Source organism: Elephantulus edwardii, unplaced genomic scaffold (genome assembly GCF_000299155.1).
Source record: "Elephantulus edwardii isolate Elephantulus edwardi_28Jun2011 unplaced genomic scaffold, EleEdw1.0 scaffold00066, whole genome shotgun sequence".
In the NCBI taxonomy this organism is placed as follows: Eukaryota; Metazoa; Chordata; class Mammalia; order Macroscelidea; family Macroscelididae; genus Elephantulus; species Elephantulus edwardii.
The window spans coordinates 8399171-8423869 of NW_006399816.1; the positions used below are offsets into that span (position 1 = coordinate 8399171).

At 41.3% G+C, this 24699-nt stretch overlaps 1 protein-coding gene across 4 annotated transcripts in view; it reads left to right on the forward strand.

Moving 5' to 3' along the window:
- The window catches only part of NPTN (neuroplastin), an 85390-nt gene that overhangs the window by 46754 nt on the left and 13937 nt on the right, over positions 1-24699 (forward strand). For all 4 annotated transcript variants that reach the window (XM_006888315.1, XM_006888316.1, XM_006888318.1 and 1 more), the window contains 3 exons: positions 1665-1759; positions 22275-22397; positions 22568-22575. In XM_006888315.1, coding sequence (XP_006888377.1) covers positions 1665-1759; positions 22275-22397; positions 22568-22575 — 226 coding nt within the window. The remainder of the gene's footprint in view (positions 1-1664; positions 1760-22274; positions 22398-22567; positions 22576-24699) is intronic.

Here is a 24699-nt window from a genome sequence, read left to right on the forward strand (position 1 = left end):
TGTATCCAAAGACGAAATTTGTAGGTGAAAGGAGTTAGGAGTCAGCCTTCGTTAGAGACTGGTTCATTTCAGGGTCGAAAATATGGAACGCTTCACGAATTTGCGTGTCATCCTTGCGCAGGGGCCATGCTAATCTTCTCTGTATCGTTCCAATTTTAGTATATGTGCTGCCGAAGCGAGCACTTAAGTGATCTTTCGACTTCAGATTCTCCAGTGACTTCTCTTTTCTCTCATTGCCACTGAGTCAGGAACTGACTCATCGCTGACCCTCCAGTGGGTTTTCAGAGGCAATAAATCGCACAGGAGGAGAGTGCCCATCTTTCTCCCTCAGCAGCTGGTGGATTCGAACCACCTGCCTTTGGTTGGCAGTGTAACTTCTTACCCAGTAGAGTTCTGGTTATCTTTTATGAATGTTTAGTATCATCATTGGGTGACGCAAATAGTTAAGTATTTGACTACTGATTGAGTGGTTGAGTGGTTCGAACCTATCCAGAGGCACTTGGCAATCTGCTTCTGAAAACTATGGAATAGAGCTCTGCTCTGACCCACATGGGGTCACCATGAATTGGAATTGGCTCAGTAGTGACGGACTTTTGTTTTTAATTTCATCATTATCTGGTTAAGACCGGCACTTCCAGTGATGATAGACCTGGAAATACCCTTTGAAGATAGATACTTGCTGGCTGGAGTTGCGAGGCATCCGAGAGACTTGATGCTCTTTGCAATGTTTAGAGCACAGGGCTCTTCACCTTTCAGAGTAATTTCTGGCTGAACACTGATGGAGATGATCAGCTAATTATTCTTGGCAAGACACGTTACAATGAGATAGCTGGAGTGGAACCCAGGAAGATGTGCGAGCCAGCAAGGGCATTCTGTGGGGGTTTTTATAGACTGAGATCTTTTCATACCCTTTATCTTATTTACTCTACATAAATTTAGGAAGGGAAGCTGCTCTCATTTTTCAGCTTCAGAAACTTAAGAGTTGAAGATAAACTTATTGCTGTATTCTAAGTGTCAGCTACTATATTTGAAGATCATATCTAGTACTAGCCTCTGTATCTTCTGACTCTCTAGGTTCTAGATGCCTGGGATTAGTTTTGCTCCACCATGCCATTTAGTTACTAGTCACTGAGTCTTTCTACTGTTATTTGACTGGAACTATTTGAGTGGGACGGTGAAGGGGAAAGGAAGCCCCTCAGCCAGCTGGATTGACACAGTGACTGCAGCAGTGGGCTTGAGTGTGTCAAAGATGGCACAGGATAGGACAGGGTTCTAATCTGTTGTTCACAGGTTCCCTGTGAGTTGTGCTCAGTGCCGTATACCACTACCACCACCACCGCCATGCGAGCAAGTAGTTTTTAGTGATGGCTCCGTTCTCTGTCTATAATTATATAGAGCTTTGTCAGTCCTTTCTTTTGATTCCTTGTGTTTGTTGTTTTTATCTCCTAATCGATTGGAACATCTTGAGGCTAGAGACTATGTTTTATTACATCTTTTATTACAAACCAGGAAACTTACTTTTAGTTAGTGGGAGGTGAATTGCATTAAGGGGCAGGATTTGGAAAGCAGAGTCCCTGGTCCCTGGTTGCCACACTGATTGTTTTGTTACATAATTTGCTTTTTTTCCTACTGCCTCATTTGGTTTCCCTTCTCATCATCTGCAGGATCACTAAGCCGAGAGCTGATGATTCAGGCGAATACCACTGCGTCTATTACTTTGGAAGTGGTACGAAAGCAAATGCCACCATTGAAGTCAAAGGTACGGTCTCCTCCTGAGGCACTGCCTCATCTGGACGTCCATTGTTTCAGCTCTTCTTGTTTCCATTGCAAGAGACAATATAATATTTAGTTGATATTTGTGTGTGTAAAAAATGTTTGAATATGGACAGTTTCATACAATTTAGTTTTATGTAAAGCTCTTAGAAATCAGCCCAACCCCTGTTGTCAAGTCCTGGTGACTCTGAAGGACAGAGTGGAACTGCCTCATAGCTTCCAAGGATGTAAACTTTCACAGAAGCTTCCTGCGTGTGCTTCTCCCTTGAAGGAGCTGGCTGATTCTAACTGCTGACCATTTGGTTAGCAGCCATTCTGTTAACCACTGCACCACCAGGAAGCCTTTCTCTTAGAACAGTGTCTTATGATTATCCTTACAGAGGGCCCTCGAGTGGGCCAGGATGAGCATAGCTGTTTGTACAATTTTGAGACAGTTTAGGTGCCTGCCATCTTCAGGATGAGGCTGTATCTAAAAACCCCAAGAAGGACAAATAGAACTCTGAAAACCGAAGCTACTTCATTACCATTATTCCAGATTTTCCCATATTGTTCCAGGAAACAACTGGGAGGAAAAAAATGAAACCATCAACTTTGTCACATAGCAAGTTTGTGACAGAATAGGCCAGAGCCCAGGTATTCTGACCCCAGCCCAGTGTTCCCCTCTCTTGTAAATGGAACCTGGGAAGGCTGTGCTATTGTTGGAGGTCAGACTAAAGAGATGTGGGGGTTTATATTTCTCCCTTCAGTTTACTTGGGGAGGACAAGGATTTATTCTTTCAATCCCTAGGGTGTAGTTCACAGGTGATCTGTGATCGGGAGTCACAGAAGGTAGAGACTTAGGAGAGATGATAAAAGGTGAAGGACCAAGGCTCGATTAGGCTCATGGAGAAAGAGAGCTTCCCCATCCTCCTTTTTTAGTATAGAAGTGCGCATAGCATACTTAAAGAAAGTCACAGGGTAAAGAAAAGCAGGTAACATCCTACCAAATCAAATTATCCCTGATTAATCAAGGCTCTGTGTTCTTTCTTTATCTTATCTCAAGAAGGCAGTGGGTATGCAAATCTGATTCCAGCAGAAATGCTGAGGTGGTTTGTAACCCCCTGCATTAGAGGAGATCTTGTTAGCAAGAACTCCTCTGGTGCACTTAACCCTTTAAGGCTTAGTAACTCAGGAGATTGCTGACGAGGAATGGCTCTCAGAAGGGGATCTAGGCTGTTTTCAATTCAGATCCCCCGAAGGTCCCTCATTTTCAAGGGTCTGAGATATTCCTGGAACAGGTCCTAGTCCAGCAGACCTCTTACTATCACTAAAGCCTTCAGGGATCCTTCACTATGGTGATACTTAGAAGATGGAACGATACATTTAGGAAGAAGAAAGGGAATCTGTAGCAAGTATTCAGGTTTTCCTTAAAATATTTGGAAGATTAAACAAATGCAGATTCAAGAAGGGTTTCACTTCTTCACTCTAGCTGACCCTCTAACGTGTTTTCAGAGGTTATAAATTGCACCAGTGTAGATTGCCCCCCTTTCTCCCATGGAGCAGCGGGTGGACTTAAACTACCTGCTAGGTTGACTCCACTAGCCTTGTAGTTAGCAACACAGTTCTTTAGAGCTCCCTTAGGAAAGGTTTAGATACATTCAGAGTTTCCAGTGGACAGTGCTATTCAATGAAAGTGTTATCTTTTTGGCATAGTTCTCACTTAATGAGCTGATGTTGGTATTACTGATGCCACCCCAAGCTACCAGTCTGAAGGCATGGTGGGATGGCTACATTTCACAGTGGACAGAGATCTTAGGGTTTGATTTCACCAGTGCCTTTTCTTGCAGAGACCTGGATTTATCTGTGTTTTTGAACAGTGAGTGGCATGAGAATGAAGGGCGTGGGAAAGCATTTTCTTTGTTAGCCTGGTAGAGCTGAGCTAAGTGGGGAGATGGTTCACTCCTCCACGTGGAACTTGAGACCCCAAAGTATTCAAGCCGACACCTTTGGTACACAGTTCACAGCCTGTAAGAGAAAAACAAGATGGGTGAGGTAGGGCAAAACCTGAACCAAACCCACTGCTGTCTGACTCACTCTGGTGCCTGGCTCCCTTAAAGGACAGAGTGGAAACTGTCTCGTGGGATTTCCAAGGCTACAGATTTTTACAGAAGCAGAATACTGTGTTTAATGAAGAATGGCTGGTAGATTCAAATTACTCATTTTGCAGTTAGACAGCTCAGTCTTAGCCATTGTGATAGGGAAGGGGGAGTGTGTACATAGTTAATTGTTTTCTCTAAGCCTAAAGGATGATGGTGTTCGGTACCCTCCGGTCCATTTGATGAGTACTACAACAGACCACACACTGTGCTGTTCTCACAGTTGTTGCTGTGCCCGAGGCCATTGTGAAAACCACTGTATGTTAGCTCTGTCACTGAGCTCTGCTCTCCTGAGTGCGATGTCCTTCTCCAGGGACTGTTCCTTACTGGTACACTTACAAAGTTCATTAGACAGAGTCTCCCCCTCCTTGCTTCTAATGTGCATTCTGGGTGTACATTTTCCGAGACAGATTTTTTCTGTTCCTTTCTTTGATAGTTTATTCAGTATTCTTGGCCAACATTCAGATACAGCAGTTCATCTTCCCTTCTCATTGTCTAGCTTTCACGTACATATAAGACAATTGAAAAGACTTGACTTAGGTGAAGTGTACTGCAGTCTTCAAGGTGACATATGTATTTGCTCTTTAGCACTTTAAAGAGGTCCATTGCAGCAGATTTACCTAGTGCTGAATGTCATTTGTTTTCTTGATTGCTTCTTCCATGGGCTATGATGATGGATCCAAGTAAGAGGAAATTCTTAACAACTTCCATGTTTTCTCATATTTATCATGATAAACCATGGTTTTCAAGGACCATGGTACTCCTTGGTCCAGCTGTGAGGATTTTTATTTTCTTTATGTTAAGATGTAATCTATACTAAAGGTCGTCTTTCATCTTCATCAGAAATACTTTTTCTTCACTTTCAGCAGGTCTGCTTATATAAGTTGTAATGAATCTTCCTCAAATCCTTATGCTTCTTCTTAATCTAGCTTATATTTTTGTTCAGCAATGCAGAATGAATTAAGTGTGATAAAAAGCTACAAACCCTGCCACACACACCTTCACTGATTTAGATCCATGCAATATCCTTTTGCTCTGTTTGAACTGTTTCTTGGTTTTTGACAATTCTACATGAGCACAATTATTCTGGAACCCTCATTTTTTGGCCAGTGTTATTAATATTTTATGATCCGTAAAAGTAGAATGCCAATAAAATGTAGGTAGTATCATCTTTCTAATATTCTCTGTGTTCACCACAGACCAAGGTGACATAAGCTGTGAATCCTTAATTTTTTTATTTACCTTTATTATTATTATTTTTACTAATTTTAATGAAAATTTACAGAGACTTTGGATTTCCATTCAATTTATTGTTTCACTTTTCTCCCTGCCCCACCTCCCGCCCCCCTAGTTCGCTCTTTGAAAAGTAAAAGAAAAATTCTTTCATTGTTATACAATCCCTTCCCCCAGGTCCCCTCCACTATGCAGCCTTTGTTCTGGACTCCTATCATGACAAAAATACCTAATCATATATCCTTCATTTTACATTCTCTTCTGAATCCACCTTGAATTTCTGGGAACTTCTCTATTGACACACTGTTAGATTGACTTTTTTTGGGTTTCCTCCCCTTCGTTATCTTCAACATCATTTACTTGAATGTGATAATAATGATACTATTCAGTACTTCATTCTACTGGGTGAGTACAGATATGGATCTCTACCAGTCATTTGGCCATATAGCTGGTCTTGCAGATTTTTTTGGCATAGACAGGTAAATGCTTCTAACATTTTAGATCCATTTGTAAATGCATCTCATTTGGTGGTATTAGTTCTTGGAGACTTAATTTTTTATCACCCATGGCTTTAGTACATCCCGAAGTTCTTCCTTGGTCATATGCTACCTCCTGAAATGATAGTGCATCAGCCAGTTCTCTTTGGTACAGTGACTCCTTGTGTTCTTCAGCTTTTTTTGGATGCTTTTTGCATCATTCCATTTTTCGGCTCATCTCATAGAATTCTTAAGCTTTGCAGCTTGAGGCTTGAATTTTCTTTTCAATTCTTTTAGCTTCAGAAAGTCCTTTTTGGGTTTGACCTTTGCACATTTCATGAATCATATTTTACTTTGTCTTCTCAAGTTGCCCATTGAAATCTTCCACTTTTATGTCATCATTTCTTCCATTTACTTTAGCTACTCTTGCTCAGAGTCTCTTCTGAATTTTAGCTTTTGCTTTCTTTTGTGTCTTTTCAGTGACCTTTTGCTTCCTTCTGCAGGCTTTGTGGGTGATATTCTGTAAAGATTTGCATCCTCAGGGACCCATCAAGGGCTGCTGTGCTTTGGGATTGACTTGACAGCAGTTTAGAATGTTTTGCTTTCTTAATGTATTATACCCTTAATATCCCTCCACACATTATTTGGTCATCAGTTATTAGTGCTCAGTATATCACATCTACTCCAGAAATGATCTCTAAATTCAGATTGGACATCCTCAAGGTGTAATTTTAATTTTCTTGAGTTTCATCTTGAACATGAGTAACTGATGGCCTGTTCTCTAGTCTTAATTCTCACTGATGATACTGACTTTCTATATCATCTCTTTCCATAGATATAATCAGTTTGATTCTTATGTATTTCATCCAGTGAAATCCATATGTAGAGTTGTTGTTGTTATTATTGAAAAAGGTATTTCCAATTAATAAATTGACCATCTTATTTTTTTATCATCTTTCATTGTTTGTGACACCATGATAATATTTTCCAACTATTGATTCTTTGTTTCAAACTTGTGAATTCCATTTACCAGTAATTACTTTGAATACATGTCTAATTAGTTTAAGACTGTAGAAGTTGGTAAAAACCTTCAATTTCTTCATCTTTGGCATAAATTTGAATGATAGTTGTATTAACTGGTCTTTCTTGTTACTAATAGCATTGTATTTCATGATAGATCTTGAAATTTTCTTTCTGCTGATAAATTAAACACTCTTCCTTTACTGTTGCCATTCTCAGTGTAGTACATGATATAATGGTCCAATTCAGAATGACTTAAAGAATAGTCACATACAGTTGCAGCTTCTGATGAGCTTTATTCATTTAGAGTTAATGATTACTAAGCAACACTTTCAGAAGTAGAAACCGATTGCGCCACTGGTCTGACTACTGGAGTAGATGGCATTTATTGGTCTAGGAGGAACCTTTTGTGCACATTCTTTTAAACAGGTATGAAATGGCAGTCTGGAGAAGATAGGAGGTTGCAGGCAGGAATTTTCAGAGGCAGTAATAGCTTACAATGTGTGCCAGGTGCTTCCCGGGCCCTGCTGCCCTGTGGAGAATATGGAGTAGATGGTGGTGTCCTTGGTTTGCAGATGTGGACCTTGAGCCAGTTCAGTCCTTAAATCTATTCAAACTCTAATTTGGACAGTTAAATTGGCAGCCTTTCAAGAAAAGTCATAAGAACTTCTGCCATTTTTTTTCTCCACTTCTGTCCCCTGGCCCTTGGGTCGAAACAACTGGATAATTAATGTCTTGTCTTTCATCTTACTGATAGCTGGTTTTTGAAATGACCATGAATAGTTGACTTTTTTAAAATCAGTTTAGAAATGTTTTCAAGCAATGTAATCCATTCAAGCCACGCTCTTAGGATCATATTCCGAGCCAAAACCTGATTAAACTGCCTTACATTGAGGGTGGTTTGTGCATGTATGTTAAATCCCAAAGCTGTTCTTCTAAACTCCACCCACCCTCAGGGCTTCCAAGGTGAAGTTGTTCAGTGCCCACATGTTAGAACTGACTCATAGCTGACCCTCTAGTGGATTTTCAGAAGCAGTAAATCACAGGGAAGGTGATTGCCATGGAGCAGCTGGTGGATTCAAATTGTGTCATTTTGGATTAGCAGCGTAACTTCTACCACTATGCCACCAGACCTCCTGCAGGTGGGGTTAGAAGATAGCTGTCCTTACTGTAGAGACAGTGATCAGAAAAACTTCTGAGGAGAGAGAGATGCTTGTACTTGAAGGAAAAATATCAAGGCATGTAAGTGATTTCTTTCCTGAAGAAAAGCTCAGAGGCCTTTCCTTATTTGTTGTTTTCACTGAATTAGCACCCTTCACCCCTTCTCATTGCCATGGCGTAGAACCAACTCATAGCAGACCCTCTGTTGAGTTGCCGAGGTGGTAATCACACAGGAGAGTGCCCACCTTTCTCCTGAGGAGCCGTTGGTGGGTTTCAGCCACAGAAATTCACAGCCTTTGGGTTAGTCGCACAGCTCTCCAGGGACTGTGCTACCAGAGTAGATTAGTGCCTCGGGGCAATTTAATTCAGACCATATGTCTTTTTCTTTCTTTGTTTTTGTGATGGATGAGGGCACCTTTAGTCTCGTCTGACCTCTGTGCATTTTAGTGCAGTTAAGAGCTTCTTTGGGTTGGTGTTTGGGCTTGGAGTTGTGGTTGAATGAAGGACTTGGTCTAACCAGGCCAACCAGACATTATTTGTCAAATTTGCCAGTCTCGTCAGCTGTGGGACAAATAAAGTTTGAAGGAATCAGAGGCTGGAACTTGTGTCTGGAAATAGATCTGAGATGACAATTCTTTTTATTTAGCCTGTAGATGTAGCATCTCACTGTTACTGAGTCGATGCCACTCATATCTTTGAAATAAGGTGTTTTTTGGGGGGAAGGCAAGAGGTTTGTCTTTTTAAAGGATGTGAAAGGTGCCATTGGGCTGACCAGGAGGAAGGGGTCAGGGAGAGGCATTCCTTTCTCTGACTTTGTGAATTTTCCCAGATTGCAGCTTCTAGGGACGCCATACCTTGTCAAACAAGGATTTGTGAGTGAGGAGGCATTGAATTTTCTATCCCTGTATTTAATCCTTGTATTGTTTACTCCCTCCCTATTTCATCTCCTTTTTGAATATTAAAAAAAATATGTTGATAAATAAAATATATAAAATACTTCCCTGTAATTTACAGAGTAAAATAAAAATCCCTTTCATGACTGTCCAATCCTTATCTTTATCCTTCATCATTTTGGTTAACCCAATAGATAATGGAGTTTGAGTGTTATTGCTATTTAAAAAAAAAATATTTTGGTATCACCAAATCCTTTCTGGTGGGTGTGCCACAGCCTCTTGAGAAAGGCTCCATGGGCCCCAGGAAGGTTGGAGGCCTCTGCTCTGTGAGATCTGTCATTATTTATTTCTCCATGCTCAGAGGGTGTTTCACATGAGCTTTCATTTTGTGTGTGCATTAATGATTTAATGTTACGATTTCTCTAAGTGATCTTGCCCTGCCTCCTACTTACACTATCCTCAGACCTTAAGAGATACCCAAGTTCAGACTCATCGAGAGATGGATTGTATGATAGTGAGGATTGTCACTAAGACACTGTAATTCAGAGCCTATGGCCAGGTTGATCCTGACTCACAACTGTCATGGGCTGTGCTCCAGAAGTCTTTGAAAACATGACGGTAATATATTAAATCTGCTAGAACAACATTAACAGGATGATTTAAAATCTACTTCAGGCGGGGAGAAGGGTGCAACAATGAATGAATGGAATTCCAAAATCTCTGTAGATGTTCATTGAAATGAAAAATAAATAAATTAGTTTAATAAGAAAAAAATGTGAAACCTGAGAGTCTCAGGCAGTAATCAGTTGTGACCTTACATCTTTCTGTTAAAACCGTCTGGACTAAATGTAGGCCCCTGCAGATCTCCCAGAATTGTTGTAGATCAGTCGCTGCTGAGTAGACCATGGAATAAATGAAAAGAATTAAAAAAAAATCTACTTCAGCCCAAATAGCTATATTTATTTTCTATTTTATATTTCTTTTCCCAGTTTATAATGCTATTCTGTTCTTCCTTAGTAAGAGTAAGCATAACTAACACTATTGCACATGGAGTGTGTGCAAAGCCCTGTGTTAAGTTCCTTCCTTGTTCTTTTCCTCTTTTTGCATCTTCACAGCTCCCTGAGGGAATGCTGGTAAGATCTCTGCTTTACAGGTGAGAGAACAGAGGCTTGAGGGGACTTTTCCAGTATGACAGCTGATTGGAAGAGCCAGGATTGGGGGAACTTGTGCTCCTCATCACTAACATACGCTGATTGGTTAGGCAGATAACAATTAAAAGGCTTTGGATTGAGTTGGGAGAAATGAGTTCTGACCCTGGTCTTACCATTCATTACATTCACCCTGCCCCTTGCTACTGTCTGTACGTCACTGAGCTTCAGCTTCCCCAAGTGTGTGATGGAAGAAAACTATGAGACAGAAGGTGGCTTACTCTCGGAAGAGTTTCACTGTCATCTGTGTGACCCTAACAGTCTCTGGGTCTTAGAAAATTGCTCCATACACAGATGAAAGGTTGGGATATTAAAAGCAATGGCTTCCAAGCTTACTTTCCTAGTGGTGGTGGGCAGCTTCTCAGCTGGGAGAATGCCACCTTGACGCCCTCTACATCTCTCCTCACTTGCCTCCTCCTTTTTGGGAATAGTCATTCTCTGGAGTCACCTGAGCTTGCACTGGTGCTAGGAGAGATGTGAGAGCAGTGGTTCTCAAACTCAGTTTACCTGGTAAGAACTGTGGCCTGTGCATCCAGCCCTCCAGCTGGGACTGTACAGCCAAAGTTGAGAATCACTGTCTTCAGAGGACAGCTCAGTGCCACCTCCACAGTGGCTTCAGTGGCAGGAAAGAGACAAAGAAGGCAGAAGAGGCCCAGACTACTCTGTTCTCCCAACCGCCAGGAATCTGCTCTGTAAGGAAGGCTTGTGAAATCAAAAGCCACCCTCCTCCTCACACCCATCTTGGGTTTATTCCTTGGCTTGGTGTAAATTCTGATCCCTCTGCTTTCAGCTAAGCCTTTATTCTGGCTCCAGAAATGACGAGGTCTCTGAGACTTGAGAAGTTGCACAGAGGAAATGCAGTATATGCAGCATCAGCATACTTATTTGGAAACAGCCAACTTAGTCCTGAAGGATAGAGTTGCTTTAAAAATTAGTTCCTAATGAGTTTGCTTTGAAGGTGAGCACTCAATAAGCTGTCTATAGCAGAGTTGTCCCTCTCTCCCTCCAAAAACTTAGGTTGTTATCGTAACTCTGTTCTGCTTAACTCCATTTTACATCTGCTTCATTTGAATGTTCTTCTGTTTCTTGAGTCAACACCAGCCTGGCAGAGAAGCGGATGTTTTGGTCTGAGTGTAGGTGGGGCAGCAGAGAGGTACTAAGGAGCATACCTTTGTCTACAGCCAGAGGACCCACTGCCCAGACAATGAAATTGGGTCAGGTGCCATTGGGTGACTGAGATATTTTGGAATCCCTCTGTTGACATTCATCAGGCTACTGGAAGAGTATCGTTTAGCTGGAGTGATTAGGATACGTGGCCAGGCTGGCCAGAGACAGATTTTATTTCCACTTCCTCGCTTCTTCTGTCCCTCATTCTTGCTACTCCGTCTGTGTCCCAGAGAGAGAAGTAAGGATGATTTGCCTTTTCTCCTCCATGTAATGAACATTGGACCCAATTCTGCTTTCACCAGAAGAACCTAGGTAAGTGGGCCTGGATAAGTGATAAGCTTATATGGGGCATAGATGGGGCAAAGAACCTAACTCAGCCATGAATCAATAACATTTGTCAGTATCTGACCTGATTAAAGCTCTTAGAGTCAGAAACAACTCCTTTTATATCTGCAACATATGAGCAGAGGGCACATAATGGTCAACATCTCTGTATTCTCAGAACTGATAATGCCCCTCTTTTTCCTTCCCTAATAGCTCAATTTAAAACATTTTTGGCCTCAACTGCTAACCCTGCCCAGATATGTATAGAGGTGGAGTTTAATCCTCAGGGCATTAACGTGTGAGTACTCTCATTTTGTAAAAGTGAAACTCAAAGGATTGTTAATGAGCTGCCTTAGGTTACTCAGTTGGTGAGTGATAGAGCCTTGTACAGCTGAGATTGCTGTGACTCTGAGTCCAAAGTCCTTCTCTTTAAAGTCCTCCTCGGTAAAGGTAGCTATATAAAGCGCTACAGCTCTGGCAAGGCAGCGAGTCCCACCTTTAGTGTAGGCGTATTGGTACATTTACAGGCAGAGAGGACTTCAGGGCAGTTTGCTATTCAGTTAGCAGTGACCCATATTATATATTTCTATTTTTGTGGACCCCGTTCTAGTTTCATTTCTTTCCCCCTCTTTTTTGAAAATTACAAAAAACATATCCTCTCGAGTTAGACAGAATTTGGATTCTAGCTATGCCATTTATTAGCAGTTTAAATTTAGATTTTAAGTAACTTTACCATATGTGAGCTTTGCTTTGCTATCTGTAAAAATGGGGTAATAGTCACCTCATTGGGTAGTGTGTTTACTATCTATCACTGAATAATAAATAACTCCTAGCTTGGTGGCTAAAAAACAACACACATTTATTACCTCATTGTTTGCACATCAGAAATGAATGAGCATCTTAGTGGCATGATTTTGGTTCTTGAGGTGGTGGCCAAGCTGCCTGCCTTGGCTGCAGTCTCACCTGAAGGGAATGGGGCCAGAGAGCCTGCTTGCTACAGGGCTTGCTCACTTTGCGCAGGAGGCCTCCAGTCCTCACCTAGGAGAGTCTTTGTAGCACTCACCGACCCGCTCAGAGCATGCTGTCTAGGACACACAGCAAGAGGTGGGTGGAAGGTAGTTTCCAAAACCACACTGCTTTTTTTGTTAGAAGCATCAAAAGTCCCACAACACATGACTAGGCTTTATGGGAAGAGTATTTGAGAATTTGTAGACTGTTTAAAAATCACCACAGGTAGACCCTGAGCTCTAAGGGGCAGCCTCGCCAACCACAGCTTCTTTGTGCTCTTGAGAGCTTGGTTCCTTTTTTACTTTGTGTCCATTGTTTTGCTTAGCAGATGGTGGGTACAGGCATGCTGCTTGAACAAACAGGCTATCAAGAAGTGAAAGAAAGCATACCCCTTTCATTGACCCCAAGGCCAACATGGTAGTTTTGATGGCCACTCCTGTAGGGATTGAGTGAGGAATTACCGTGGCCTGGTGTGTTGTGCTGTTAACCAAAGGCTGCTGGTGCGGCTCTGTGGGAGGAGGAGGGGCACTTCTAAATTCATAGTATTGTTGGAATTGGTCAAGTCATAGGGCCGGAGTGGATGCTATCTTTGGGGCAAAAGAGCATGAAATCACACCCCCCCACCCCCAACCCTTACACAGTAGTAATTCTCAGGTTTCTATGTTTACCTAGACCAATCCCTAAATTGTCCACTTGGTAACATCACTGTGTGTTAAAGAAGTATCCCAGACTTAACGTGTACTAACCATGAACTTCTGATTTTTCCCACCACCCCAGCTTCAACTATAAACAAAGCAAAATAACATTATTCTTATTCTCCTGCAGTCTTTATTTCTTAGTAATTGGCATCTTGATCCTTCGAGTTATGAGGCCAAACACTTTGGAGTTATTATTATTTTTTAATTATTTATTTTTGTGCATGTACCGTCAAATCGGGTCTGACTGGTATAGGAGGAGATTGTCCCTCCTTCTCCAGCAGAGCGTCTGGTGGATTCGAACCAGGCACATCTGGGATTGCAGTGCAGCTGGAGTTATTCTTGAAATACTTATCACTTCCCATTTCCAGGCCATCAGGAAATATATTCATTCAATCTTTAAAATGTCTCTAAAATCTCACTACTTAGAACTCCTCCTGCTTCTGTTACCCTGGTCAAATTGACATTTTTTTCACCTGGATTACTCTGCTGTTGTTGTTGTCGTTATGTGCCATTGTCACTTGAAATTCATAGTGACCCCATGTAGAGTAGCTCTGAACTCTGCTCTATCCTGAGCCAATCTTACTGTCTCCAACACACCTAACTCCAGTTACTGTGTCAGTCCATCTCATCCAGGGTCTTGCTCTCCTGCACTGTCCCTCGAACCCTTCCAAGTGATGTCCTTCTCTAGGGACTGGTTCCTCCTGACAGCATGCTCAAACTCCTTGCTTCTAAGGAACAGCCTGGTTTCACCCCTCCTAGGATAAACCTGTTCTCTTGGCAGTCTGTGGTATGATCAGTACTCTTCTCCAGCACCACAATTCAAAGAGAACAATTCTTCTATCATCTTGGTCATCGTCCATCTCTTTGATGCATAGCATGTAATTGTGATGACTGTGGCCTGGATCAGGTACACCTTAGTTTACATACTGACATTGTTGCTCTTCAGCACTTTTGAGAAGTCCTTGACAGTAGTTTTCCTCAGAGCAATACATCTTCTGATTTATTTTTTTTATGTTTTATTCACATCTTCAAAGCATTTTATCATAGTGATCATAATAAAATACAGATAACATAAAAAAATGAGAATTTTAGAACTGATTATGATTTACCAAAAATACTTTTATATCAGGAAGTAATTATTTGAACAGAACATGGGGCTATGGTGTGGTTCCACACTTAAAACTGTGGCAAGACTGTATTCTTTACTTTATTCAGTCTGCATGCTGAACAAATAATAAAAAACCTCAATGATATGAAGACTTTGACAAACTTCAGAGAAGAATCATTAAATAACCTGAGATACGCAGATGACACAACCTTGCTTGCAGAAAATGAAGATGATCTGAAACACTTACTAATGAAGGTCATGTATTACATTCAGTATGGATGACACCTTTCTGATAATTCCTTAGAAGTGACAGAACATCAATGGGCAGCTTTTCACTCTTCTGGTCTAGAGAGATCACTTTGTTTCATAGGATGCTTTTCCCACAAAGGGAGTTTCTAGTGTTTCACGCTTCTGAGCTTGGACAGTGATGACTGAACATGAATATCTTCTGATTTTGCATTTACCATCTTTTTTATCTGAAGCTCATGTAAATCAGAAGATGATTTCCCTCTGACAATTTCAGATGAGGTGTGATGTTGCCCAGGTTTTTTCTTGTCCATCTTCTCCCCCTCCTCAAGACTTGAAGCAGTAACTACTGTTACCTCCAGAGCCCTGTTTTCTGATTTCTTGACTGCTGGCACCAAGAGTGTTGTAGAGCCAAGCAGGCTGTAATTGTTAACAGCTGCGCTGCCAGTTGTCCCAGGGGTGAGAATCTTTGTCTTCTAGATGTTGAGCTTCAATCCATCGTGAAGACTGCAATCCTTGACCTTCTACAGCAGATCCTTCAGGTCTTCCTCAGTTTCTGCCAGCAAAATTGTATCATCTGCATAATGTAGGTTGATGAGTCTTCCTCCAGTCCTGATGCTACTACATTCCTCCTCCTAAAATCCAGGCTCCTAACTGATCTGTTCTGCATACAGATTGTAAAGGTATAGAGTCAGAATGTATCCTTGACATACTCCTTTCTTGATTTTGAACCATGCAGTTTTCTTTGCCTTGTTCTGACAATTGTTCCTGGTCTTGCTTTTGGTTCCTGGTCCAAGTATAGGTTTCATATGTGCATAATCAAGTGTTCTAGGATTCCCATTCTCCTCAAGGTTAGTCACAACTGTTGTGACTGAACCATAGTCAAACACTTTTGCATAGTCAATAAAACAGACATTTCTGATACTCTTTGCTTTCAGCCAAGCTCCATCTGATATTGGTGATAATGTCTCTGGTGCCACAACCTCTTCTGAACTCAGCCAGCATTTCTTGTAGTTCTCCTTCTAATTGGTCTTGTTGGCTTCTGCTGTCTCATTATAATTGTCCAGGAGTAATTAGCCATTATAATTGACTAAAGAGGGAGCTCTGGTGGCTTCATGGGAAGCAGCTGTGCTACTCACAGTGACCAGAGAAAGCCAGTTAAAATATACATATAATTTCATTCCTTTGCCCAGTATTCACCAGTAACTTTCACCTAATGCCAACGTCTCTTATGTTGTATTGATGTGCTGTCAAGTCAGAACCGACTCATAGCTGACCCTCTAGGAGGTTTTCAGAGGCTGTAAATCACAAAAAAGAAGATTGTCCATCTTTCCATACAGAGCAGTGGGTAGATTTGAACTGCATGACTTGGTGGTGGCAGCATAGCTTCTTACCACTAAGCCATCAGGGCTCCTTAAAGGCTCTATAGTGACTGACGACATACAATCCTTTCTGAACCCTGTTCCCTATGACTGCTGCTTGCACATGGGGTTGCAGCCAGACTCCTCTTTACTGTTTTTATAAGTAACAAGCACATTCCTACTTAAAGACTTCTGCCTGCAATGTTCTTCCTGTAGATCTCTCTATGGCCTACTCCCTTTTCCCTTCTAACTGCCAAAATTGCCCCATCTGATCACTCTACAGCATGTCTGCCATGTAGTGAATGTTCAACACATGTTCTCACAACAAAGGAAAGAAATAGGACAAGAGGCAACATGTATTGGCTTTTCTGTTTGTTTGCTCCCTTGCTCATCCATGGTGCTGTTTCAATTAGCTGCCCACAGAGCTTGATCTTAGGAGTGCTTACGATGGTTGCTAACATGAAGTGCCTGCACAGAACTCCAAGGAATGGTGCTGAGGCCAACCTTTAGGTGTAAGAAGTGAACCGAGTGACTGTTGGAAGAGTCTGGCTTGAGTGGAGCCTGCCTCACCCATTCCATTCCTATGTACTGAGCAATTTTGCTAGAAAAATTCACAAAAAATTTCCTTCATAATCTTCCCTCTAGAATACCCCTTCCACTGAATGATACAAAGCAAATCTCAGTTTGACAGTATCCAGTGGTAGGGACAGTTTGAAGCTTTGCCTATTCCAGCAGGACCTTTGATTATTTTTATGCCAAGCCAGTCAAAGGGAGTACATGACATCAGCTTGTGACACTATATACACTTGTACAAGCTTCTATAAGCGCAAACGAATATTTTTGTGTGTGTGTTTTATTCACCTAATCAAGCATTCTAGAACAACAATTAGGACTGTTTCATAGTGGGTGTACAACTGAAACATAAAATAATTAAACATACATGCACACACAGAGCACACAAAACTGGAATTTGGACGTAGTCTATTGATTCTCCTTTCTTGACCAGCAAAGTGACACCTGGCCTACTTTGAGTTTTATTGCTTTCAGATTATGCTAACTAACGTGAGGCACCAGTGGAAAAGATAGTTCAGATAAAAGAAGGCTAGATGGAAAGAATGAGCTCCTGTTGAGGCTACTTGGATCTGTGACGCTGGCTTGGTTTTTTAGGTAACGGGTGCTGTTTATTTCTTCTACGAAAATTCAGAATCACTGCTGGTGAATCAGTTCCGACTCCTCTGACCCCTGTGGTAAAGACGAGAGCTTTTCCGGAGGGCTCCCGATGAAGCTTTTTATGGGAGTAGCATCTTACACCATCTCCTGCTGTTCCGCCGGTGGGTTGGAACCACTGACCTTTTAGTTAACTAGCAGCTCAGTTCTTAACCCATTGTACTGCCAGCACTCCTTGTTTATTATTTTTTTTCTTAGAGGATCCCATAAAGGCAGAGAAAATGATTTCTTGCAGGTATAGAAATTTTTGCAATACTTGATACATTGAGGTTTGTGAGTCAGATTCTTATCTATTAATAAAATCCCCTGGGACATTCTTTGAATTTCCTATCCATTCTCTTGCCTTCCCCTTTGTGAAGACCATTTTGCTGCGCACTCTCTTTTTTGGGAGAGCGTGGGTTATTATTTGACACCTTGTGTAGAGCCTTTGTCTTTATTTGATCCGCAGGAGAGAGGTGGTTTCCTCCTGTGTGATTTACTGCCTCTGAAAACCCTCGGGAGGGTCAGCTATGTGTTGGTCCACATCAGCACAATAGTAATATAGCATGGGAGCTCTGGTGGCCCAATAGGGAAAGAGTTACACTGCTGACCAAAAAGCAGTGCAACTCTGTTAGCTAGCTACTTTGTGGGAAAAAGAGGGGCAGTCTCCTCTTATACCATTTACGCCTCTGAAAACCCACTGGAGGGCTCAGCTATGAGTTGTTTCCAACTTCATAGCATATAATGTCCACAACAGTAACAAAGAATAGTTGAGTAGCTTCTCCCTTGTGTTTTACATACTACAAGTTGTCAGTTACTATGTGCCATTAAGTCCTCTATAATGCATAGTGGCCCTGTGAACAACAGGTTGAAACCTTACCATATCTGTTATGCTCAGGTAATGTCTTTTTCCCCCAAGAACTGGTATGTCCTGACCAAACACCCAAAGGAAATAAGATAAAGTTTGACTGTCCTTGTCTCTTAAGGAACACCCTAATTGCACTTTCTCCAAGACAGATTTGTTTGTTCTTGCGGAAGTCCATGGGATATTCTGTATTCTTCTTCCCCCCAAACACAATGCAAAAACATTTTTCTTCTGTCCTCCATTTTCATTGCCCTACTGTCAAATGTATAGGCAGTAAATGAAAAGACTGTGGCTTGGATAAGCACACCTTAGTCTTTAAATAACCTCCTTGCTCTTTAGCACTTTGGAGAGGTCCTTGATTGTTCGCAGATTTTCCTGATGAAACACTGCCACCTGACATGTTGATTGTGGATTCATGCAAAATGAAATAATTGACATCTTCATTCATCTATTGTGATGTTACCTTTTTGTCTAGTGGTGAAGATTTTTGTTTTCTTGATAGTGAGATGTAATCTACATTGAAGGCCACAGTCTTTGACTATTTTTTTTTAATTTTTTTTTTTTTTTAATCTTTGACTATTTTTAGTAACTGTTTCAAGTATTCTTCACTTTCTGCAAGCAGGGTTCTGTCTTCTGCATAACATAAGTTGTTGACGAGTCTTCCTTCAATCCACATGCCACATTCTTCTTATAGTCCAGCTTTTAAAATTATTTGCTCAGTATAAAGATTGTGTATGTATGGAGAAAGAATACAACCCTGATGCACACTTTTCTTGATTTTAAACCATGTACTGTTCCCTTGTTTTGTTCAGACAACCGCTTCTTGGTGTATATAGAGGTTTTCCATGAGCACAGTAAATGTTGTGGAATTCCCATATTTCTCAGTGTTATCTATAGTTTGTTACATGATCCACACAGTCAAGTGCCTTTGCTGATCAGTAAAGCACAAGTAATCTGTTTGGGTGCTCTCACGTCAACAGTGGGGTATGTCCTTTGTACCAAGGCCTCTTCTGAATCCAGCTTGAATTTTTGGCAGTTTCCTATTGATGTGCTGTTTTCCAGCCATTTTTTATTCAGCAAGATTTTACTTGCATGTGATATTGAAGTTATTGTCAGTAGTTCCTTTGTTTTGTTTTGTTTTGTTTTGGATCTCCTTTTTTTTTTTTTTAAATGGGAACAAATATGAATCTCTTCCACTTGGTTGGCCAGGTAGCTGTCATCCAAGTTTCTTGGCACAGGCTAGTGAACATACCCAGGACTTTCTCTGTTTATTGAAACCCACTTCTCTTGGTATTCTATCAGTTTCTGGGGCCTGCATGCCAGTGCCTTCAGTACAGCTTGGTCTTCTGTTATTACCATTGGTTCTTGATCATATGCTACTTCCTGAAATAATTCCATATCAACCAGTCTTTTTCTGACATCGTGGCTCTCCATCCATCTTCTTCTGATAACTCCCTGCATCATTCAGGATTTTGCCCATAGAATCCTTCAGTATGGCAACTTGAGGCTTGAATTTGTTGGTCAGTTCTTCCCACTTGAGAAATGCCAAGTATATTCCTTTGATTTTCTAACTCTAGTTCTTTGCACATTTCATTGCAATACTTTCTCTTTACAAGCTGCAATTTGAAATGTTCTTTTTATCTCTCTTACCTCAGAATTTCTTCTTCCTTTTGACTGGGCTCTCTACATTCTAGTGCAAGTTTCAGAGTGTTTTCTAATGTCATTTTGATGTTTTATCTCTCTCCTATCTTTGTCATGATCTTTTGCTTTCCTCCTGGATGTAGGTCTTACTAGCATTGTATGATTCATCTGCTCTTCAGTCATTAATGTTCAGGGCATCAGATCTATTCTAGAGATGGGTGTTTTTTTGTTTTTTTAACTCTGAATGGACATGTTTTGGGGGTGTTTAATATATATACACATATATTTACTGTTTTTAATTAATATTTTTATCATTCATATACATTGTGTTTCATGCATGCATGATGGGATTGACTCAAGGTCATATTTTGGTTCTCATGGAATTGTTTCATTTTCTTCAGCTTTAGTTTGAACTTGCAGAAAAGTAACTGATGGTCTGTTCCAGTCAGTACCTGGCCTGGCTTTGACTACTGTTACTGAGCACCATCTCCATAGATATATTCACTATAATTCCTGTTTAGTCCATTAAGTGGGGTCTGTGTGTATAGTTACTGTTTGTGTTTTTTTTAAAAGGTATTTGCTATGGATAACTGATTAAACAAAATTTTTCCATGCACTCTCCAACCTCATTTCAGTTACCAAATGTGTATTTTCCAGTTAACCATTCCAGGTACCAGTTTTTAATGCATCTTGATTGCATTGTATTTGAGGGAAAATACCTTAGAAGTACTACATGAATGAAGTTTAGTACTTGATTTTAAGTTCAGGGCTCTGTCATTTCCTTAAGGTAATGTGTGACTGCCAGTATGAGCCATAGGCATCATTAGTGCACATATTTTAGAGAAAAACAGAACAAAAAAGAAAATTTGAGACCAAAGTCTATTTCCATTTTGTTTCACCAAGAGAGAGCTTATTAATTTAGGGCAGAATACGTCCATCTGTGATTGTTGTTGTTGATAATGTTGCTAGGTGCCATTGAGTGTGACTCATCGTGACCTAACAACAGATCTGAACCCTGTCCTATCCTGTGCCATCCAGTGTCTGACATACACAGGGCCATTGATGTAGTCACTATGTCAATCCATCTTATTGAGGGTCTTCCTCTCTTTTGCTGATTCTCCACCTTTCCAAGCATGATAGCCCCTTTCAAGGAATAGCTTCTCCTAGCAACGTGGCCAAAATATGTGAGATGAAGTTTCACCATTCCAAGGAGCCCTGTAGCTGTACTTTCTCCCAGACATATCTGTTATTTTGGCAGTCCATGGAATATATTCAGTGCTTTTCTCCAACACCACAGTTCAAAGGCATTGATTCTTCTGGCGTCTGTATTCTTTCAATGTCCAGCTTTCAGCTTTGTAACAAGTGATTGAAAAGACCATGGCCTGAATCAGGCACACCTTAATCTTCAAACTGACATCATTGCTTCTCAGTGATTTGGAGAGATCCCTGACAGCAGACTTGCCCAATGCAGTGTTTCTTGATCTCCCAACTGTTAGTGCCAAGGGTACTGATTGTGGATTCAAGTAAGATGACATTGTTAACTAATCATTCTTTTTTCCATCTATCCTGGTGTTGCCTATTGGTCCAGTGATGAGGATTTTTGTCTTTTTGATGTTGAGATGCAATCCATATTGAAGGATTAATAGTCTTTGATCTTATGCAGTATTTCAAGTCCTCCTCACTTTCAGCAAGCAAGGTTGTATCATCTGCATAGCACAGGTTATTGCTGTATCTTCCTCCAATCCTGATGCTCCATTCCTCTTCACAGAGCCTAGGTTCATGAATGGCTTGCTCAGCAGACATAGTGAATAGGTATGGAGAAAGGCTATATCCCTGACACACAGCCTTCCTGATTATAAACCAAACTGTGTTCCCATGCTCTGTTTGCACAACAGCTTCTAGGTATAGTTTTCACACGAGCATGACAGAATGTTCTGGGATTCCCATTCTTCTCAGTGTTAGCCATAGTTTGTTATGATCCACTCAGTCTAATGCCTGTGCCTACTAAATAAAACGCAAGTATTCTTTACTTTCAGCCAGAATCCATTTGACATCAGCAATGATACGTGCCATGGCCTCTCCTAAACCCCACTTGAAATTCTAGCAGTTCTCAGTGTACTGTTCTAGAAATTTTGGATGCTCTTCAGCAATATATTGCTTGCATGTAATATTAACAATATTGGTCATTAGTTTCCACATTCTATTGGATCATCTTTCTGGGAATGGGAACAAATAGGGATCTTTCCCCATCAGTCAGTTGGTCAGACAACTGTCCTCCAGATTTCCTGGTATAGGCTGGTGTATGGTGTATATGTCTGTAGAAAAGCACAGAACTCCATATGAGCAGTTCTGGGCTTTTTTAAAAAAAATTTTTTTATTTGATTTTATTATTTTTGTGTGCGTGTACCGTCAAATCAGATCTAACTGGTACAGGAGGAGTTTGCCCCTCCTTCCCCGGCAGAGCATCTGGTGGATTCGAACCGTGCACCTCTGGGATTGTAGTTGCAGTTTCTTGCCACTAGGCCACCAGAGCTCCCCCAGTTCTGGGCTTTTGAGTGAGTAAGGGGGGAGAGGCAAGGAAATGGGATTGGTGCCTTTGTCCTGCTCTGATCTGAAATGCTGTTTTTCAAAGCTGAAGGTGAGTGTGGCCCTGAAGAGAGTGAGCATTAGGACTCTGACTCAGTAGGCAGGACCCTTGGGTCCCAGCTCAGAGCAGGCTTCCTGGTAACTGTTCATCACTCTTTTTCACAGCTGCTCCTGACATCACTGGCCATAAACGGAGCGAGAACAAGAATGAAGGGCAGGATGCCACGATGTACTGCAAGTCGGTTGGTTACCCCCACCCAGAGTGGGTATGGCAGAAGAAGGAGAACGGTGGATTCTCGGTGAGTGCGAGGCCAGTTCTGGCTCTGTGTGCTTGCTGGAGTTACTCAGACGTCTGCACTATTTGCCGTGGTAGCTTTACCTTTGGGTGTGTGAATGGCTTCACTTACCCTTCCAGGGATGAGACAGTTCATGTCATGAGCCTGGTCTCCAGCCCTCAGGGATCCCTGTACGTAATTTGTTAAAAGTTGTGTGCTGTCTGGTTGGGGATTAGATTACTTGCTTCGAGGGTAGACACTCAAAGAGTTAGGTAAACAACCCAATTGCAGAATGGGCACAGGATATGAATAGACACTTCACCAAAGACATTCAGATGGAGAACAAACACATGAAGAAGTATTAGCTTGAAGAGAGATGCTAATCAAAACAACTATGAGATATCCTCTCACCCCAGTAAGAATAGCAAAATTTAACAGAACAGCAAACAACAAATGCTGGTGAGATTGTGGAAAAATAGGAACCCTTATTCACTGTTGGTGGGAATGTAAAATGGTGTAACCACTATGGAAGGCTGTATGGCTCTTTCTCAAAAGTTGCAAATAGAAATACCATTTGACCCAACAATTCCACTACTGGGAATATACCCTAAAGAAACCATAATTGACACCCAAGCAGATATATGCACACCCATGTTTACCGCAGCTTTGTTCACAGTAGCAAAGAATTGGAAACAGCCCAAGTGCCCATCAACAAACGAATGGATAGAGAAGCTGTAGTATATTCACACAATGGAATACTATGCAGCACTGAAAAAGAAGGAACTCATGAAATATTATACAAAATGGGTGGCCATGGAGGACATTATGCTGAGTGAAATATCCCGGTCACAAAAAGACAAATACCGCACTGTTATAAAACAGGACTGACATAGAGGTTGAGGAGGGGAACTAAGAAAAGAGGGGATAAATAATGTACATAATATTGAAACAGACGAGGGAGAGAACTGGGTAAAAGGAATATATGATTAGGTATTATTGGAATGACAAGAATCCAGAATAAGAGCTGCATAGTAAAGTGGACTCGGGGTGGTGGGGGCTGGGGGACAACGACTATATAACAATGAAAGAACTTTTTTTTCCAAAGAAAAAAGCAAACTAGGGGGGTAAAGGGGACAGGGAGGAGAATGTGCAACAATGAATGAATGGAATCTCTATAAACTTTGATTAAAATCTCAAAAAAAAGTTAAATCTAATTTTAAACTTTTACTACTACTATTCTAGCTTTTTTCATCCTGACGAAAATACTATTGCTGAAGTAATTTTAATGCTGCTGCTAATCTTTTTAGAGGGAAGACAAGGCACTGAAGGCAATTACTAGTATATGTCTTTTATTCCTGGAACACAGGAAATTAGTTAAAGAATTGAGATCACCCAGTGAGGTCCTACAACCACCTCAGACACTAGGAATCTGATGTCTTTGGCTGCAGAAAAGATTAGCCAGAGTGTGTGTTCCTATCTGTGGTTTCATTCTCCCAGTCAGAGGGAGAGCCTCTTAATCTGTCTCTTTGATTTAATGTTTGACCAATCTCCTTTTCTGTCAGAGGAAGTGTCACATTGACATCATTCCTCCTAGCTTAGCTTCAAGCTTTGTATGCTTAGCATAAACCTTTCAGATACCCTTATTAACTGTTAGTCTTCACATTCAGAGATCATTTCATTTAACTACTGTGCAGAGGAAGAAAGACACTCAGAAAGTAACATAGTAACCACAATAAATTAGTGACAAAATCAAGGGTCAAATCCAGTGTCTTCATCTAAAAGCCATTATTCTTCGTACCCAATATAACATCTCAGTAATAAAGTGGTTACAATTCGGCTGGTCCCAGCAGCATGGCGGCGGGCAGAGAAGGCAGTGCCAGAGCAACCCAGCTTCGCGAAGGCTCTATGCGCACCGCTGCCCACAGGAACCCGGCACGAGCCCTCCCTGCCGCTAGCATGCCCAAGAGGAAGGTCAGCTCGGCCGAGGGTGAGGGTGCGGTGAAGGGAGGAGACCGAGAGATCAGCGAGGCTGTCAGCTAAGCCGCCTGCAAAAGTGGAAATGAAGCCCAAAAAGGCTTCCTGCTGGAAAGGAGAAGTCTTCTGACAAAAAAGTGCAAACAAAAGGGAAAAGGGGAGCAAAAGGAAAACAGGCTGAAGTGGCTAACCAAGAAACTAAACAAGATTTACCTGCAGAAAATGGAGAAACTAAAAACAAAGAGAGTCCAGCCTCTGATGAAGCAGAAGAAAAAGAAGCCAAGTCTACCATGTCTTATCAGTGGTCCCTGTATCTCCTTTCTTGTACAATCCAGAGGAAT